Source organism: Sus scrofa, chromosome 14, assembly GCF_000003025.6.
Source record: "Sus scrofa isolate TJ Tabasco breed Duroc chromosome 14, Sscrofa11.1, whole genome shotgun sequence".
Lineage (NCBI taxonomy): Eukaryota > Metazoa > Chordata > Mammalia > Artiodactyla > Suidae > Sus > Sus scrofa.
This window is the reverse complement of record NC_010456.5, coordinates 69,850,257-69,869,402: the sequence shown is the minus strand read 5'-3', so window position 1 is coordinate 69,869,402 and position 19,146 is coordinate 69,850,257. Positions and strand designations below refer to the sequence as shown.

Below are 19,146 nucleotides of genomic sequence, written 5' to 3'. Positions count from 1 at the left end.
TCATGTTGAGTTAGGATTTATCACTGCAGACTTTATTCTTTGCACTTACACAAATGTGTACATACATATTTCATTTAAATAGGAACACACTTTACATACATTTCATAGTATTTTTCATTTAAAATTATGCATTTGAGATGTTTTATGTCAAAAGAGGTTTTTTTCTTTTTTTCTTTTATAGAACTGTAGTATTGCATAATTTATTCTTCATTAATAAGTATTTAGATTACTTTTTACTCTTGCAGATACAATTGCAATGAACCTCCATGTGGCTGTATGGTTGTTTACGTAACAAAGTAGTTCTGAAGAATGGATCATTAAATTGAATAGTGGCAGTTTTGCCAATTTAAAATTTTCGTAAATGAGACTGAATTGCCCTTTGAAATGTTAGCCATTTACTTTTTATTTGCTTCCTCATATCTTTAGCAATACTAGATATTATCAAACTGTTTAACTATTGATAAAATGACAAGAAAAAAATGTCATTTTCTTGCTTTAGTTACATTTCCTACACAAAGATCAAGAGGAAGACTGGGAGTCTTTTCATGTACTTATTAGTCATTGTATTTCATACGTGAAATATCTGTTTAAATGTTTTGTCCATTTTTAATAGCATCTTTTTCTTTCTTTTTTTTTTTTTTTCTTTTTCTTTTTAGGGCTGCACCTAAGGCATATGGAAGTTCCCAGGCTAGTGACTGAATCAGAGCTGCAGCTGCTGGCCTATGCCACAGCCACAGTGAAATAGGATCCAAGACACATCTTCGACCTATGCCACAGCTGCAGCAACACTGGATCCTTAAGCCAGTTTTGGAAGAGGCCAGGGATTGAACCTGCATCCTCATAAACGCAATGTCGGTTCTTAACCCCCTAGGCTACAAATGGGAACTCCTGACCTCTTTTTCTTATTGATATTTAGGAGCTATTTATACTTTATGGACAATAATCTTTTAGAGGTTATTATATCTAACAAATACTTTTGCCTATCTTTTGAATTTTGACTTTATGTTTTCATTATTTTGGAATGTAAACACTTTTCATGTAGTCATACATTCCAGACTTTTTATATACATTGAACTCTCCTTCCCTCCACCCAAGAGTAGCCATTTGAGCCATCACCATTATTTTTGTTGTTAAATTTGCAAGTTTTAATTACTTACTCATATCCTTTTATTCATTCTTCTTTTTTGTATATTGTCTTTGTTATTCTTTCACATATTCTTCTAAATGTACATTAAAATTAACCTAAGTTCAATTAAATCTATTAAATTGGTAGACAAATTTAGTGAGAGTTGAGATTTTAATTTACAATTTTGAATACTCCCATCCAGGAATATGATATTCTCCCCATGCATTCAGTTATTATTTTATGTCATTAATTAAAATTTAACATATGCACATATGTATGATTATATGCATATATAATACAGTTATATCTATTTCTTAATAGGTATATATACTATGACATTTATAACTTTAGTTGCTATTATCACAGACTGCATGATTAAAACCTTTATTTTGGTGTTAGCTGCTGCATAGAAAAGTAATATTAGTCATCCTGTATTAAGCTGTGTTATTGAACACTCAGTAGTAATAACAGCTTTTCAGATACATCTTTCATTCAGATATAAATATTTCCTCCTTCTTTACAATATTTGCAGCTATCATTTCTTTTTTAGGTTTATTTATATTGACTAGAACCTCTAGTAAAATATTGATTTACCTCAGTGATAGAGAATGCTTATCTTAATCTTGACTTTTGAGCAGAATTCTGCAATTTTCTTTAATTTTCTCTAGTTTGAACTGTTTCAGGTTAAGAATAATTTAATTATATTCATAGCTCACCAAGGTTTTTGTTTTAGTTTTGTTTTAATTTAGTTTTGTTTTGCACTGATAAGAAGAGGCATAAAACTTTATCAAATGATTTTATAAATTCTGTTAAAATATAGTTAAAAAAAGAATTTTTATGGGTAGGGTTTTTCAATCATGAGCCATAGGTTTATTCCTAGGATAAACTACATTGTCTTGCTGTATTATTATTCTTTAATTACATAATTGGGTTTAATTTGCTAATATTTTATTTAGAAATTTGATGCTTAAATTAACAGGAAAATTGCCTGATGGCTCTGTCCAGTCTATTCTTATCTAATTTTGTCATCAGACTGCATAATCAGTAATATGTGATTATTGAAATGGGAGGGGGACTAGCAGTCAAATAATTAATCAGCTTCTTTTATAGATGGATAACCAAGATGGAGACGTAAATGATTACATTAATAAAACTAATACCAGAGATAGGATTGTGTGATTTACGATTTGTAAAGTTTGGGAGGCAACCTGAGAAGCAAAGACCAAGAGAATATGAAGTTCCTTGGCAATAGCTTATTTCCATGAAACACTCTGACTGCAGTTACCACTAGGAAATTTGCCTACTTCTAGCTTTCTACTGTACATAACAACTACAGTTTTCTTCTCTCTTACATGTTTCCCATTAAATAGATTGTTTTGTGAGGTTTGCTTGCATTGTCTTTGAGTTCTCTGGCAGTTCCCAGACCACATAATAGGTACATAATCCATATTTGCTACTTGATGAAACTGTTTACGTGAATCTTGCCATGCACTTTTATAGCACCCTTTTATTAGTTAAATATTCTGCAAAACTCCTAATTTGTGGTCATTTCTTATTACTGCAAGGAACATCATTGTTTCACCAGGAAGAAGAGAAGGGCTGGCATTTCTTTAGCCGGAGATCGCTTTGATGCCAACACTAAGAGATCACAGACCCCCTTTTACATTTTCACACTCAGCCCAGCCTCTGAGCTAGGCTTCCTGGAAACAAAGCATGCATTGCATTATGTTCTGCTGGAGACATGAAAGCTCCTGGGTTTGTTCATGGGATTATGTGCCTCTTTCCATCTGCCATACTCACCAGCATTTGGCAGCCAGCTTGGGTCCTTTGAAGAGTTAGTTTGGTTGATTAAAAATAAATAAATTAAAAAGCTAAATTGGGAGCTAGTCAGTTATTCCCAATTTGATGTCTTAAGTGAAAGTAAAACTTGAAAGAACCTGCCCCAACAAGCTTTGTTAAGTATGATGACCAGACTAGAAGAAAAGTGTATTACTTTTCTTTGAAGTCCAGCTGTCTAAACCTTTGTGGAATATTGCAAATGAATTTCAAAGGGAAATTTCATTTCTTTTTCTCTCTTGTCCTAAATTTCTGCTGCTGTCTCCTCCCTCTAAACTCAATTTTCCATTCTCTCTTTGGGGATAATTCATGCATTTATTCATTCACTGAGGAATGTTTTTTTTTTGGCTACCATATATTAGGTATTAGAAAATGAGAGTCCAAAGGTGAGCAAACATAGGTAAGGGCCCTGCTTATATAAAGCATAGGAAATGGTCATTAATCAAATAATTTCCTCAGTAAATGTATAATTACAAACTGAGAATCAGGCTCTAAAGGAGAAAACTGACTTGGGTATGAGGAGGTCTCACACACACACATATACACATACCACGTACATACTCATACCTGAGACTGGGTCCCTATGCTGTCAGCAGAAATAGACGCAGCACTGTAAAACATCTATAATAAAAAAAAGTCTGCAATCAGACAAAAAGATAAATAATGAAAAAATTTACTTTTGAGTAGAGACCTGCCATTAAACATATCTAAATAGTATAAAGGTGGCAGTGAAGAAGAAAGAGGAACACATTACATGCTAATATTTAAGAGCAATAATACTCAGTTCTTAAGATCATGTGCAAATATCCTGTGGCAGAAGGAAGCATGGATATCTGAAAATAGGTTGATAAAGCTGAAGTAAAGGGAGAAGAAAGAACTATGTATGATGACCCTTGAACAAGACTCTACAGGACCTTGTAGGGAAGGGAATATGGAGTAAGGATGAGAGATATGATGGAAACAAATTTGGCTTTGAAAACATTGTCAACTGCAGTATGATGAACAGAGTGGAGAGAAGTCACAGTGGCTAAGATAAAAGCTAAGACTTGACACAAGAATGACAAAATAAAATTGACAGTCGACTAGAGAAGGAGATGATTCAGGAGATATTTGACAGACAACATAAAACAAATGGATTGACACAGGAGTGGGAGTGGGTATTTTCTAGGCAACCTCTAGCTCTCTGCTTTGAGTCACAAGCCACACGGGTTTTCCTCACCACCTACACTGTCCTCTGTCCACACTAGGTGAGTTTGACCATCATCATTCTTCCCAAACGAACAATGGCCCTCAATGTGCCTGAATCACTGAGTGATTTCAATTTCACTTACTTACCCTCTCATTATTGGACATTTGAGACCTTCTTGAAATTTCTCTTCTCCCAGCCTCTATGACATCAGAGTGCTGTGGCTAACCTTCTCTACCTCTGACCACTTTTTCCAAGATTCATCATAGGTTTCTCTTCTTTTAGCTGTCTAGTAAATATTGGTACCTTAGCTACTCTTCTAAGAATATTCATTCTCTTCTTAAACACATCCAGTTGCTATTAATAAGCTAGTGACTTCCTAACTAATATCCTCTGTAGACCCTTCCTAGCTACCTGTTGGTTAAATCTACTATATGTATCAATAGCCACTCAACTTCAGAGTATCTACTTCAACTCTGAATACCTACCAAAGAACTATTAGTGTGCCTTCAATCAGTGATTTGGCCAGTGGCTTATGATTTTGCTATATACTGACCTGGCCAAAGGACACAGGCTTCTCTTTTCCTTCTTCATAACTCTTTACAAGCTTTTGTGAACCTTTATATTTTTCTAAATTCAGAAAGAAATCCAATCTTTTTCAAATGCCAAGTCACAAATAAATAATTTTTGCTGTACTGTTTCTGTATCCTTACTCAAAGTTTGCCTGTATTTATTTGTATCTTTGCTACAGATTTGTCAGATTTTGATGTTCCCAGTATACAAACACAGTCAGACTGAAATCAACTCAAGGCAATTAAGTTTAATGACCCATGGGCTTTCTTTCCTCAAGCATTTTTCTTCATAACTTAAATTAATGATAGTTACCTTTATACTCATATAATACAGAATCAAAACTTTTTAAATGAGGAGGCAGAGGAAGAACAATTTTCAATGAATAAATTAAATTCTACTAATACCTCCAAGAAATACAGTTCAATGAATGTACTAGTTTAAGACATAATAGAAGATCATATCTGTTCATGATAATTCAATTTCTAGGTGAACAAAAATAAACTATTATTTTTATTTATTTACAAGAACTAAATTCTATTTTTAGAATGCTTGGCCTAATAAAAAATACTTTTTAAAAAGATTACATTATTGTCTTTACCTTCCAGCAGTTTACCATCTGAAATTTAGGTAAGTGAGTCTAGGAATAATGAAGTATATGTTACAGTTGTGGGAGTATGAAAGGCAGAGGTGTGAATTCTGATTTTGGGTGTTTGAGAGGGGTCTGTGGAGGAGATGGTATTTGATCCAGGCCTTTATGTATAGACATGAATGTAAGAGAGCCTATGGAAGGACTACTTTCAGACATAAATGACAAAAGGACATTCTCTAACGCCATACCAACTCAAAAAATAAACTCAAAGTGGATTAAAGACCTAATGTAAGCCCAGATACTATTAAATTACTATAAAATTCTTTTAGGAAAACATAGGCAGAAGAACACTCTTTGAAATAAAGTGTAGCAATATCTTGTTTGATCCACCTCCTAGAATAATGACAAGGGATCAATCACCAAAATACACCAACAGCTGATACAACAGAACAACAACAACAACAAAACAACCCAATTGAAAAATGGGAAGAAGACCTAAATAGAAATTTCTTCAAATACATACAGATGGACAGTAGGCACATGAAAAGATACTCAATATCACTAATTATTAGAGAAATGCAAATAAAAACCACAATGAGGTACACCTCACAACAGTCAGAATGGCCATCATTAAATCTACAAATAACAAACGCCGGAGAGTGTATGGAGAAAAGGGAAGCCTTATACACTCTTGGTGGGAATGTAAATTGGTACAACCACTGTGGAAAACAGTATGGAGACTTCTCAGAAAACTAAATATAGAACTACCATATAAGCCAGCAATCCCACTCTTGGACATATATCAGGATAAAACTGTAATTCAAAAAGATACCTGCATCCCTATGTTCATAACAGCACTAGTCACAATAGCCAAGACACAGAAACAACATAAATGCCCATTGACAGATGAATGGATTAAGACTATGTGGTACATGTATACAATGGAATACTACTCAGTCAAAAAAGAATGGATTAATTCCATATATAGAATGTAAATGCAACTAGAGATTTTCATACTGAGTGAGGTAAGCCAGAAAGAGAAAGATAAATACCATATGATATCACTTATATGTGGAATCTAAAATGTGACACAAGTGAATGTATCCTTAAAACAGAAACAGACTCACAGACTATAGGACAGACTTATGGATGCCAAAGGGAGAGGGGGAGGGAATGGTATGGTCTGAGAGTTTGGGGTGACCAGATCTGAGCCACAGCAGTCAGATTCTTAACCCACTGTGCCATAGTGGGAATTCCATTTCCTGAGGATTTTTAGTTTTAGACTTTTCTTTATTTGATACAGACTAAATACTTGTGTCCCCCAAAATTCATATGCTGAAATCCTAACTTCCAAGGCAATGGTATTGGGAGATGGGACCTTTGGAGGTGATTAGGTAATGAGTGAAGAACCCTTCTAAACGTAATTAGTGCCCTTATTAAAAGAAGCCTCGGAGGGACATCCTCACCTTTTCTGCCATGTGAGTTTACAGCTAGGGGACTTAGGGTATAAAGCAGGAAACTGGTGCTCTCCAAACACTGAATCTGTCAGCACACTGATCCCAGACTCCCTAGCCTCCAGTACTGTGAGAAATAAATTCCGTCATTTATAAGATACCCAGTCTATGGTACTTTTGTTATAGCAGCCCTCGTAGTCTAAGCCCTATTTCCCAAGGAGTAAAATGAATCATTATTTCTTAACACTCATTTGTTATGCCTTTTCTGTAATTTCCTAGCCTCTTCCATATATATTCAATTTATACTTCTCGTAGATTTGCACTGCTTCGCATTAATCTCTGGGAAGGAGTGTCTATCAAACAAATGAAAATCAACCCAAAGTCTAAATATGTTTCTATATTTTATGTGTTTGTGTGGAGGGTGGTATATCAGAATCACCTGAGACACTTTTAAGAATTGAATTAAACATATATTTTATCTTTTCTAACTTCTACCCATAAACATACTTAATACATCAGAATATCTTGGCAAAAGGAAATTGGACTTTTAATAACTATACTGGTGATTATATTATATTCACCATCGAATTTATCCTTCAGATTGAGGACTACTAAGATAGATTTCCTATAGACCTAACCTCATTTCTGTTATTGAAGATATTTGATATTATAGATTCTGTGACTATTATGAGAAGGTTGTTGAGAGAAAGATTTTACCTTTTTATACAGAAGAACTTTTTTTTTTTTTTTCTTAATGTTTATTTTTGACCACTTTGTAGCATATGGAGCTTTTGGGTCAGGATCAGATCCAAGTTGCAGCTATGGCATATGCCACAGATCCTTAACCGACTATGCTGGGCCAGGGATTGAACCTGTGCTCCAGAGATTGTGCCGATCCTGTTGCACCACAGTGGGAACTCAAGAAAGAAGTTCTTGGAGTTCCTGTCATGGCGCAGTGGTTAAAGAATCCAACTAGGAACCATGAGGTTGCAGGTTCGGTCCCTCCCCTTGCTCAGTGGGTTAATGATCCGGCATTGCCATGAGCTGTGGTGTAGGTTGCAGACGCGGCTTAGATCCTGCGTTGCTGTGGCTCTGGCATAGGCCGGTGGCTACAGCTCCGATTCGACCCCTAGCCTGAGAATCTCCATATGCCGCGGGAGTGGCCCAAAGAAATAGCAAAAAGACAAAAAAAAAAAAAAAAAGAAAGAAAAGAAAGAAGTTCTTAACTTGTGTAAATTTGGACTACCCTGCAATGAGAATAGGCTGCTCTGCAAAGCAGTAAATTCTGTCTCTAAAAGGTTTGCACAGGAATTGCATAACCATCTGCCAGAGAGGAAAATGAGTGAAAATGAGACAGTGACCTTTCTCCCACACTGAGAGTTAAGATACGTGGTGACAAGATATTAGAATTAACTATCTGAACATATATAAACAATGAGTATGCAATGATGGCAATCTCACCAAATATTGAAGTTTGCTTCATGTTCTTGAGAAATCATATCCCTGGTAAATATCTGTATGAGAACTCCTCAGTGACAGAATCAATGATGTATGATGAGCAGCTGTCCAAACAGTGAGCTTATTCCTAGAAACAATACCATTCAGATGTCCAAGATGCCTGAGAGAACAACTAGTGCTCCTGAGATGTCAAATAACACTTGATATTAGAGTGCTCAAACATACCATGCTCTGGGATTCAGTATTTTAAAACTGCAATATATTTACCAGCCCAGAACAGAGTAATGATAAAAAAAAAAAGCAGGCGTAAGCCTATAACATGGTAGACTGATTTAAAGGCCACTAAAAATATTCCCACTCCCCAAATATCTTGTTTATAGCTTTTCTTGGCACTGCCATTAGTGAGTCATTCTTTGGGGTCAAGTATGGCCATCTCCCTGACCTTAATAGAAAGTGAGGGACAGATCTAGCCTAGCCAGCAGGTTTTACAAGACCAGTTTCCAGAACAGGGAATTTCTCATTTAAGAACATGGGTAAAGGAGGGAGGAGTACCATGTTCTTTGCCAGGTGAAAGGGAAGGACCACAGTCCAAAAGGTGGCAAAGATGGCAGGGACTTTCAAAATTGGTATACATGATTTGAACTCGGAACCAGGAAGAAAACAAACATCAGTATGGTGGTAATCGAGGTGAATTCGTTCCCGAATTGTCTGGCCAGCCTTTGTTGTCTACAAATTTTTTTTTAACTAATCTGAAAGGGTGGTAAATTCAAGTGTCTAGAAGGGATAGACATTTATTTCAGAGGGCAGAAGTATGATGTGAAGGAAAGAGGCTCAAAAAAAATGTGCTGATGTTAAAAAATCCCTCCTCTTTGGTAGCATTACAACATATCCTAGTAGGAAGATTTTTTAATTTGACTTTTGCAAATCCTAGAGGATCAGTAATGAATTTAACCTTTGGTAAAAATAAAAGAACATTGTGTCCTGGCCTTTTGTTGTTGATAAATTATGAATTTACCTGAGTGCCTTTGGTCCCATTTATTTAGGATAACTTAGACCCTGATTTTCTTGGTCTTGGCTAAGAATATAACACAATATCAATAAAAAGCTGTCATTTCAATGCAGAACACTTTTCAATACAATGATTCAGGGTGGCATAAATAGCATACACACATAGCCCTGGTTAATAGTCTCCCTGTCATTGGATGGTTTAAGTATGTTTCTTACCTCTGTTTGAATTTGTTTTCCTATCCATGCAATAGATGATTAGAGAAAGGTATCAGAAATCATGAACTAGTGAACATTGAACTACAGTAAGCCAGTAGACTGTTAGTTTGGTCAAGGCAGAGAGTTTTTCCTTATATTCCAACTTGTCCTAATGAGTTTTAATGCCTTTAGGCAGGACATACACACTTCTGTTTGCCTGGGGACCCAGGACCACACCCTACCACTAAGTCACTTCTATATTCCATATTTGTATTCCCTGCATCAGCCATGAAAACATTTGAATCTGTGGCTCTTTGATTAGATATTTTTTCAAATTTGTTTAGGCTCCTAAGTTTTTAAATCTATAAACTCTTGAGAGAATTAATGTTTTTTCTCATTCCCTCCCCCTCGCCCCATTAGTAGAGCAATAGATGAGCTGGAAGGGAATTCATGTATGGCCAGGGCTCCCTAGTATCAGGCCATCTTAATTCAGATACTATCACACCCATCTTCTAGGTGACAAAATTGTTCTCAGAAATGTCAACTTTGCCCATGGTTAGAAATCTTATGTAGGAATCAGGTTAAAACCCATATCTGTTTGTTTCCCAAACCTCTCTGTGACTTATTTCCCTTAGTGGGCAGATGTCTTTCACAAGGTTGGGTGGAATAATGAAACTTTACAAAGACCTTTGAAAACATTATTAATTTTAGGTATGTAAAAATGTCAGGGGAGTTCCCTGATTGCAAGATGGTTGTCATTGCTGTGGCTTAGATTGCAGCTGTGGTGTGGGTTTGATTCCTGGCCCAGGAACTTACACATGCTATGGGTGCAGCCAAAAAAAAAAAAAAAAAAAAAGTCAGATGTCCAAATATGTCAGACTCTTTTACAAAATATTTTATTTGCATGCTGCTTTCTTTGACTAATAGTGAGCTGCCTTCATCCTTGGTACTTATTTGACTGTCTAAAGAACCACACAGTATTTAGGAATATTGTATAGAAGAAATCTGGCTTTCAGGAGTTCCCGTCGTGGCGCAGTGGTTAACGAATCCGACTAGGAACCATGAGGTTGCGGGTTCAGTCCCTGACCTTGCTCAGTGGGTTAACGATCCGGCGTTGCCTTGAGCTGTGGTGTAGGTTGCAGACGCGGCTTGGATCCTGTGTTGCTGTGGCTCTGGCATAGGCCGGTGGCTACAGCTCCGATTCAACCCCTAGCCTGGGAACCTCCATGTGCCGCGGAAGCGGCCCAAGAAATAGCAACAACAACAAAAGACAAAAGACAAAAAGACAAAAAAAAAAAAAAAAAAAAAAGAAATCTGGCTTTCATTTACACAGTGATGTGACTTAGAAAATATGTCACAAATCACTCAAATTAGAACTGTAAAGTGATTTTATTCCTATCACATAACTTCATCTATTTTGTCACAGAATACTAGCTATCCTGTAAATTCAAATTTGTTTGTACAAAATATTACAAAGTCTCCACAGGAAATTGTATGTGTTTGGGTCTCTTGGTTATACAACAGAAATTGAAGAAACATTGTAAATAAACTATACTTTAATAATAATTAAAAAAAAATTCCACATGCTTTAATCTGGAAATAGTCCTGGATCATCCAGAAAATTTAACAGACTTAGAAGAGTTCTGGGAAGAAGTTCAGATATGTCTGAATATAGGAAGACAGAAAGAGTGAAAGAGTATTACTACAGTCATTAATTGAGCAGAAGACTTTATTGTGTTATATTTTCAATTGAGAGTTTTGTAAATTTTAAGTCTGTTAATATAAAAAAAAATTGTGTTTAGGATGATTTTCATGTTGCATTAGTCACCCAACTGGCCGCAATAAACATGGTGGCCAGCAAACATCCAGAACAAGAATGTTTGTTTTTAAAAGGGAAAAAAAAGAGAAAGATGATACACTAAAAATAAATAATGTTGCAGTTTCCGTCCTGGCTCAGTGGAAATGAATCTGACTACCATCTATGAGGACGCAGGTTCGATTTCTGGCCTTGCTCAGTGGGTTAAGGATCTGATGTTGGGGTGTAGGTACAGACTTGGCTCAGATCATACCTTGTTGAGTCACAGGCTGGCCACTACAGCTCCGATTTGACCCCGCAGGTGCGGCCCTAAAAAAAAAGACAAAAAAGACCAAATAAACAATAAATAATGTAAAAGATTGTCTATATGGAGAAACTCTCTGTAATTTTTTAAACTTTTGATTAACCAGCAATTCATCTGATTTGATTAATATTTAATTAATAAAATGTGTCTTTAATGTGCCTTCATGGCACAGGGGAAACAGATCTGACTAGGATCCATGAGGAGGCAGGTTCAGTCCCTGGCCTCACCCAGTGGGTGTTGCCCTGAGCTATGGTGTGGGTGGCAGACATGTCTCAGATCCCCCGTTGCTGTGGCATATGCCAGCAGCTGTAGCTCCAGTTCAGTCCCTAGTCTGGGAACTTCCATGTGCTGTGGGTGCATCCCTAAAAAGGAAAAAAAAAAGTTGAATGAAAATTTGAAAATTTTACTTAAAATAACAAAGGCTCAAATTTACAGATAGATATTCTCTGCAAGTGTGGTGCAAATAATTATAAGATATATTAAAGCAATTAGGCTGCTAAATTTTACTTTCTGGGACTGGGGCCTTGGGGGGGGCACCGAAACTGCTGCCCTTTTCAAATAATTCACAAATGTGCTAATTATGTGTCAGATGTGAAACTTGAGGCATTGTGACCTTCAAGCCAACAAAAGACCTTTTCAAGTAAGCCATTTCCACATACATTAATAAAGTGAACAATGTCCTTCCACAGCTAAATAATGTATGGCTGTTATGGCTGATATTTTTTTATATGTAAATGCAAACCCAGGAGTTGTTTCGCTATCAACATATTAAAACTCATGCTATAAAAAAGGCAAAGTCTATCAATCCATGTAAGTAACATTTTGTATTAGTTTACAAATGGTGATCCAAGGATATGTTTGTGGTTTGCTTCCATTATCTGCCGTTTAACTGTAGTCTCTCTACAACTGAATGCATATGGGATTTGACCAGTAAAACCTGCCATGTGTTAAAGTATGTAACACCTAACAGAGACATTAGGAAAATTAGGAAAATGATTGTTGGAAAAGTGATCTTGTAGTGATGAAGACAATAATGTATTTTGAGGATCAGAGAAAACACCGCCTCTGTACATAAGCACGCACATGCTAGCAAGGGAATGGTGAATAAGAGCATGATTCAAAGAAAAAGAAAGGAATTCCATGATCTTTCTCATGGTTCTTTCATGTTACAAAGAAACAGTTTATAAATATTGCATTTAGGTAATGGACATGAAGGTAATTATTTAAAAGGGCACTCACTTCTCTGGAAAAGAACAGCAACATGGATGCAACTAGGGATTCTTGGAGGTGAAATAAGTCAGAAAAAGACAAATACTATGTTATCGCTAATATGTGAAATTTAAAATATGGTACATATGAACCTATCCACAAAACAGAAACAGACTCACAGACATAGAGAACAGACTTGTGGTTGCCAAGGGGGAGGGGGAAGGGAGAGGGATGGACGGGGGATTTGAGGTTGGTAGATGCAAACTATTGTATTTAGAATGGATAAATAACGAGGTCCTACTGTACAGCATAGGGAGACATATTCAGTCTCTTGGGATAGAACATAATGGAGGATAGCATGAGAAAAAGAATGTGTACATATGCATGACTGGGTTACTAGCTGTAGAGCAGAAATTGACACAATACTGTAAATCAACTATATGTTAATAAAAATTTTTAAAAAGGGGAAAAAAGAGTGTGAGTTTCAAAAGCAATAATGTATAAAAGAATGTGGATGTAACTAAGGCTTTAATCAAATTGACCCCTGGAATGTCAAACAGGGTCTTTGAAATTGTAGTAGAAAATCATGAGCAGGATGAAGAATTTAATTATCTTATATTTGTCCAGCTTTGTAGTGTATTTGATGCTGAATAAAACATGAACAAAGATTCATTCATGCTTACTGAAACAAGTATGTGTAATAGATCTCTGGGAAATAATAAACCAATTACAAACTTAAACCACCATCATATGCGATTCTAAGAATCTATTAGCATTTGATCGTAGATGAACTTTTTTTTCAGTCCCATAGGAAACTAATAGTTAGCATCTTATTGTGGATTAGACGTTGATATCAAGAGACTATATAAGGTTTACCAATTCTCTCATTATTCTTACTTTTGGTTTTAAACAATTGTCTATGGCCCCTTGTTGTTATGTAATAGATTCTCTGAATGTGTCCATAAAGCCGATATCAGTGACATTTATGAAAATGCTGTTGTTTGTCACTGAGATTCTCAATGAATGTATACATGCTCTTCCTTGTTTAGGATAACACATATTCCTGCATTTCCTTGGTAATCCAAAATAATTTCCATAATTTTGGATTGTATTTAAGGTGGCAAACCTTGCTTGTTCCATGTCCACAAATGAAGATGGGATTAAAATTGTCAAAGTTGCAGCCAATCACCTGGAAACCTTGTGTCCTCAGGTATGATAAGTTACTGTCTCTTTCATTAAACTTATAAAAATATATGTAATGTTTCATATTTTTATACATATGGAAATATATTAAAATATTTATTTTAAATACAGAATATGACTCACCCTAAGGTAACAGTTTATTTTTTTACTAAGCACCTCGTTCTTTATTTAACACCTGGTTGTTGTAATATTTCCTGAGAGACCATATAATAATTTTGCGAGAGGTATAGTTTGAAGTCAAAGCAGTACTTCATCCAACAGATCTGATTTATTTTTAGTCATTATTTATTCTGAAATCTCAAATCATCTGAAGGGAATGGATTTTCCCTCTTTTATAAAAAGAAGGCATGAGTTTGAAAGAAGCAAGAAATGTTATGTTGTCTTAAATTCAGGATTTTTTAAAATCCAGAGAGCAACACATTTTTTAGAGATTTATTTCTAGGTGACATTGTCTTGAGGTCATGAATTCGGGTATGCATAAGGTCAATTTTAAACATCTTCCTTGTCTTAGAATAAGCAATAACTAGTGTGGATAATTATTTCCTATTAAAAACCACACGTTGTAAGGATGTGAAATATAATAATGATTAGAAACTTCAAGTCTCTGAACATCTGCTGAGATTTCTAATTTTACTAAAAGTAGAGTATGTGTTAAATTCTTGATTTGCCCTGCCGACAATTTCATCTCTAAGAATACTGAGGAAACAGTAAAGGAAGCTGCTTCTTTAGATTTAATAATTATCAAGTGAAAACTTGCTGAAGAAATGCAGCCTAGAGGACCTGCAACTGAGATCTCTGAACTCATACGTCAGTTTTCTATGATGTTCTGCAGAACAGAACGCTGCAATGAGGCCTCTAAAGTGGCTGAATAACTTACACTCCCCTCAGTAGCCTATGAGAGTTCTCATTTCTCTACACTATGGATAACCCTTGATGCTGTCACTTTTGAAAATGTCTTGAATATGAATAGTATTCAATATATCTCATTGGTTTCAATTTGTAATTTTCTGATTACTCAAGAGAACATTTATTTCAAACATTTATTAACCATATGGCTTTTTTAATTCTCTGAATTACCTAAGCACTTTGGCAATTTTTTAGTTTTTTTTAACTGCAATTACTTAGGTTTATTAAAAATATTTCTGTTGGAGTTAGCATTGGGGCTCAGAGGGTTAAGAACCCAACATAGTGTCTACAAGGATGAGAGTTCGATCCCTGGCCTCACTCAGTGGGTTAAGGATCCAGAGTTGCTGCAAGCTGTGATGTAGGTCACAGATACTACTCAGATTCAATATTGCTGTGGCTGTGGTATAGGCTGGCAGCTGCAGCTCTCTGTAGACCCCTAGCCTGGGAACTTCCATATGCCACAGATATAGCCTAAAAAGAAAAAAAAAAATCTTTTGTTGACTATGGCTTTTCTTTTATCTTGGAAAATACTATTTTAATCTTAAAGAATTTTAAGAACTTTAATGTGACCATATGATCCCATATTTTAATCCTTAAATAGATATTTGAGCACCTACCCTGTGCCCTGATTTGTTGGTTTGTGCTTTGTCCAAATTTTTTTTCCAACAAAAATGTTATGTAGTTCCCCACATTTTCTTTTTAAAAGGTTGAAGTATTGTTATTTGACATTTAGATCTCTGTTTCATCTGAAATTTATTTTTATGTCTAACATGAGGTAGGAATCAATTTGTTTCTATAGTGCTACCCATTGGTCAACCATCATGTGTTAATTAGTTGATCATTTTTCAATTAATGTAAAATGCTATCATTTCTCACACACACACATACAAACACAGTTTTTAAATGTTTCCATTGTTTTATATGTATTTGTATATATATATATATATATATATATATATAAAATAAACTATAACATGCATAACACGTATACATATACATGTTTTTTTAGGGTATTATATATGATACATACATATCAAATTGATATATTTTTTTACTACTAGTTTGTATGTAAATGTAGATTGATAGATAACTTGAAATGTATTCCAAAGTATACAAGTTTCTGGGATCTCTATTTTACTCCAATGACTCATTTCTTTACCCCTACAACAGTATTTTGGAATCCTTTTTTTTCTTTCAGTTTTATTCCGATGTAATTAACATACAGAACAAAGTTTAAATTATACAGTATAATAACTTGACTTAGATACATCATAAATGATTACCACAGTAAGTTTAATGAACATCCATCATCTCCTATAGATAAAAGTAATGAGAAAAAATATTTTTGTGTGTGATAACTCAGGATTTACTCTTTAAAAACTTTTATTTATAATATACAGCAGAATTAATTTTATTAACCATTTCTGTATTACAACCCTAGTACTTATTTATCTTATAACTGTAAGTTTTTAACTTTAGACCACTTCATCCAATCCCTCTCCCCACCTCCCACCTCTAATAACCACAAATATTGTTCTTTATCAGTGTTTTTTTTGTTTTTGAAGTATATTGATATACAACACTATGTGGAGTTCCTGGTATATGACATAATGATTGAATATTTCCATACATTTCAAAATGATCTCATGATAAATCTGATTACCATGTATCACAGTACAGGTATATGACATTATTACTAATTCCCCACACTGTATATTTCTTACCCGTGGCTCATTTATCTCATAACTGGAAGTTTTCACCTCAGTCTTCCTCACCTATTTCTCTCATCACCCCATCTCCTCCCTTCTGGTAACTACCTGTTTGTTCTCTGCAGCTGTCACTCTGTTTCTATCTTGTCATGTTTGTCCATATGTTTTGTTTTTTAGATTCCACCTATAAGTGAAAGCATATTTGTCTTTCTCTGCTTGACTTACTTCATTAAGACTAATCCCTATAGGTCTATCCATGTTGTCACAAATGATAAGATTTAATTATTTTTTTATGGCTGAGTAATATTCCAGTGTGTGTGTGTGTGTGCATATACATATATATTTCACATCTTTATCCCTTTGCTTATTGATGAGTACTTAGGTTGCTTTCATATCTTGGCTATTATGAATAATTTTGCAATGAACATAGGGGTGCCTATACCTTTTCAAATTAGTGTTTTTGTTTTCTTTGGGTTAATGCCCAGGAGTTAAATTGTTGGATCCTATGGTAGTTCTATTTTTATTTTTTTGAGGAATCTCCATACTATTTTTTATAGTGGATGCACCAATATACATTCCCATAAACAGTGCACAGAGATTCCCTTTTCTCTACATCCTTGCCAACACTTGCTATTTGTTGTCTTTTGGATAATAGCCATTCTAACAGATGTGAAGTGATATCTCATAGTTTTGATTTGCATTTCCCTGATGATTAGCAATGTTGAGCATCTTTTCATGTGCCTTTGGGCCATCTGTACACCTTCTTCAGGAAAATGTCTCTTCAAGTTTTCTGTCCATTTTTAAATAAGGTTGTTTCCTTTTTCATGTTGAGTTGTATGAATTCTTTGTATATTGTGGATATTAACCCCTTATTGAACATATTGTTTGGAAATATCTTCTCCCATTCAATATGCAGCCTTTCGATTGTATTGGTGGTTTCCTTCACTGTGCAGAATCCTTTAGGTTGGATATAATCCCATTTGTTTATTTTTGCTTTTTTTGTTGTTTCATGATGAGAGATATCCCCCCAAATATTGCAAAGGCTGATATTAAAAAATGGTCTGCCTATATTTTTTTCTACAAGTTCTACGGTATCAAGTCTTGCATTTAAATCTTTAATCCATTTTGAATTTATTTTAGTATATGGTTTGATAAAATTGTCCAGTTTCATTCTTTGGAATGTATCTCTCCATTTTTCCAAGCACCATTTATTGAAGAGGCTGTATCTTTCGCATTTTATATTCTTGCCTCCTTTGTTATAGATTGCCATATAAAGGTATGTTCATTTTTCTGGGTTCTTTAATATGTTCTGTGTCTGTTTATGCTCAGGTACAATGCTGTTTTGATTATCATGCTTTGTAGTATAGTCTGAAATCAGGGAGTGTGATACTTCCAGCTTTGTTCTTTCTCAAAATTGGCAATTTGAGGGTCTTTTGTGTTTCCATAGACATTTTAGAATTATTTGTTCTAGTTCTGTGAAAAATGCCATTGGTATTTGGATAGGGATTGCATTGAGTCTGTACTGTATATTGCCTTGGGTGGTATGGTCATTTTAACAGTAATAATTCTTTCAAGCCATTAACATGAATCTATTTGTATCATCTTCAGTTTCTTTTATCAGTATTTTATAGTTTTCCTAGTACAGAACTTTTACCTCCTTAGGTAGATTTATCCCTAGTTATTGTATTCTTTTTGATGCAATTGTAAATTAAATTGTTTTCCTAATTTCTCTTTATGATAATTTGTTGTTAGTGTGTAGAAACACAGCCAATTCCTATATATTAATTTTGTATCCTGTAACTTTAATTCATTGATGAATTATAATAGCTTTTTTGTCAACATATTTAGGATTTTCCATATATTATATATTGTTGTCTGCAAACAGTGACAGTTATACTTCTTACCATACAGGTTATATTTCTTTCATTTATTTTTCTTGTATGAATGCTGTAGCTATTTTTTCCAATTGTATGTTGAATGAAAGTTGCAAGAGTGGAAATCTTCATCTTATTCCTAATCTTTGAGGAAATGCTTTTAACTTTTCATATACTGCAAATTATGTTAGCTGTGGGCTTGTCATATGTGGTCTTTATTATTTTGAAGTATGTTCCCTCTATACTCACTTTATTGAAAGTTTGGGGATTTTGTCATAAATTGATATTGAATTTTATCTAAAGATTTGCTGCATCTACTGAGATGACCGTGATTTTTATTCTTCAATTTGTTAATGTGATATATCATATTGATTGTTTTGGAAATATTGAACTGTCTTTCATCTCTAGGCTAAATCCTACTTGTTCATGGTGTGTGACCTTTCAATGTATTAGTGAATTCAGTTTGCTAATATTTTGTTGAGGATTTTTTTCATCTATGCTCATCAGTGGTATTGATGTGTAATGCTTGTGTGTTTCTTTAAACTGTTGCTGTTCTACTTTTTTTTTTTTTATTTTCCCACTGTACAGCAAGGGGGTCAGGTTATCCTTAGATGTATACATTGCAGTTACAGTTTTTTCCCCCACCCTTTCTTCTGTTGCGACATGAGTATCTAGACATAATTCTCAGTGCTATTCAGCA

At 34.7% G+C, this 19,146-nt stretch overlaps 1 protein-coding gene across 9 annotated transcripts in view; it reads left to right on the top strand.

Annotated features, from left to right (window-relative positions):
• Positions 1–19,146, top strand: part of CTNNA3 (catenin alpha 3) — a 1,779,313-nt gene that overhangs the window by 1,105,141 nt on the left and 655,026 nt on the right. For 8 of the 9 annotated variants that reach the window (XM_021074380.1, XM_021074383.1, XM_021074382.1 and 5 more), the window contains one exon: positions 13,872–13,964. The exons of the other annotated variant lie outside the window; for it this stretch is intronic. In XM_021074380.1, coding sequence (XP_020930039.1) covers positions 13,872–13,964 — 93 coding nt within the window. The remainder of the gene's footprint in view (positions 1–13,871; positions 13,965–19,146) is intronic. 9 annotated transcript variants of the gene reach the window in all.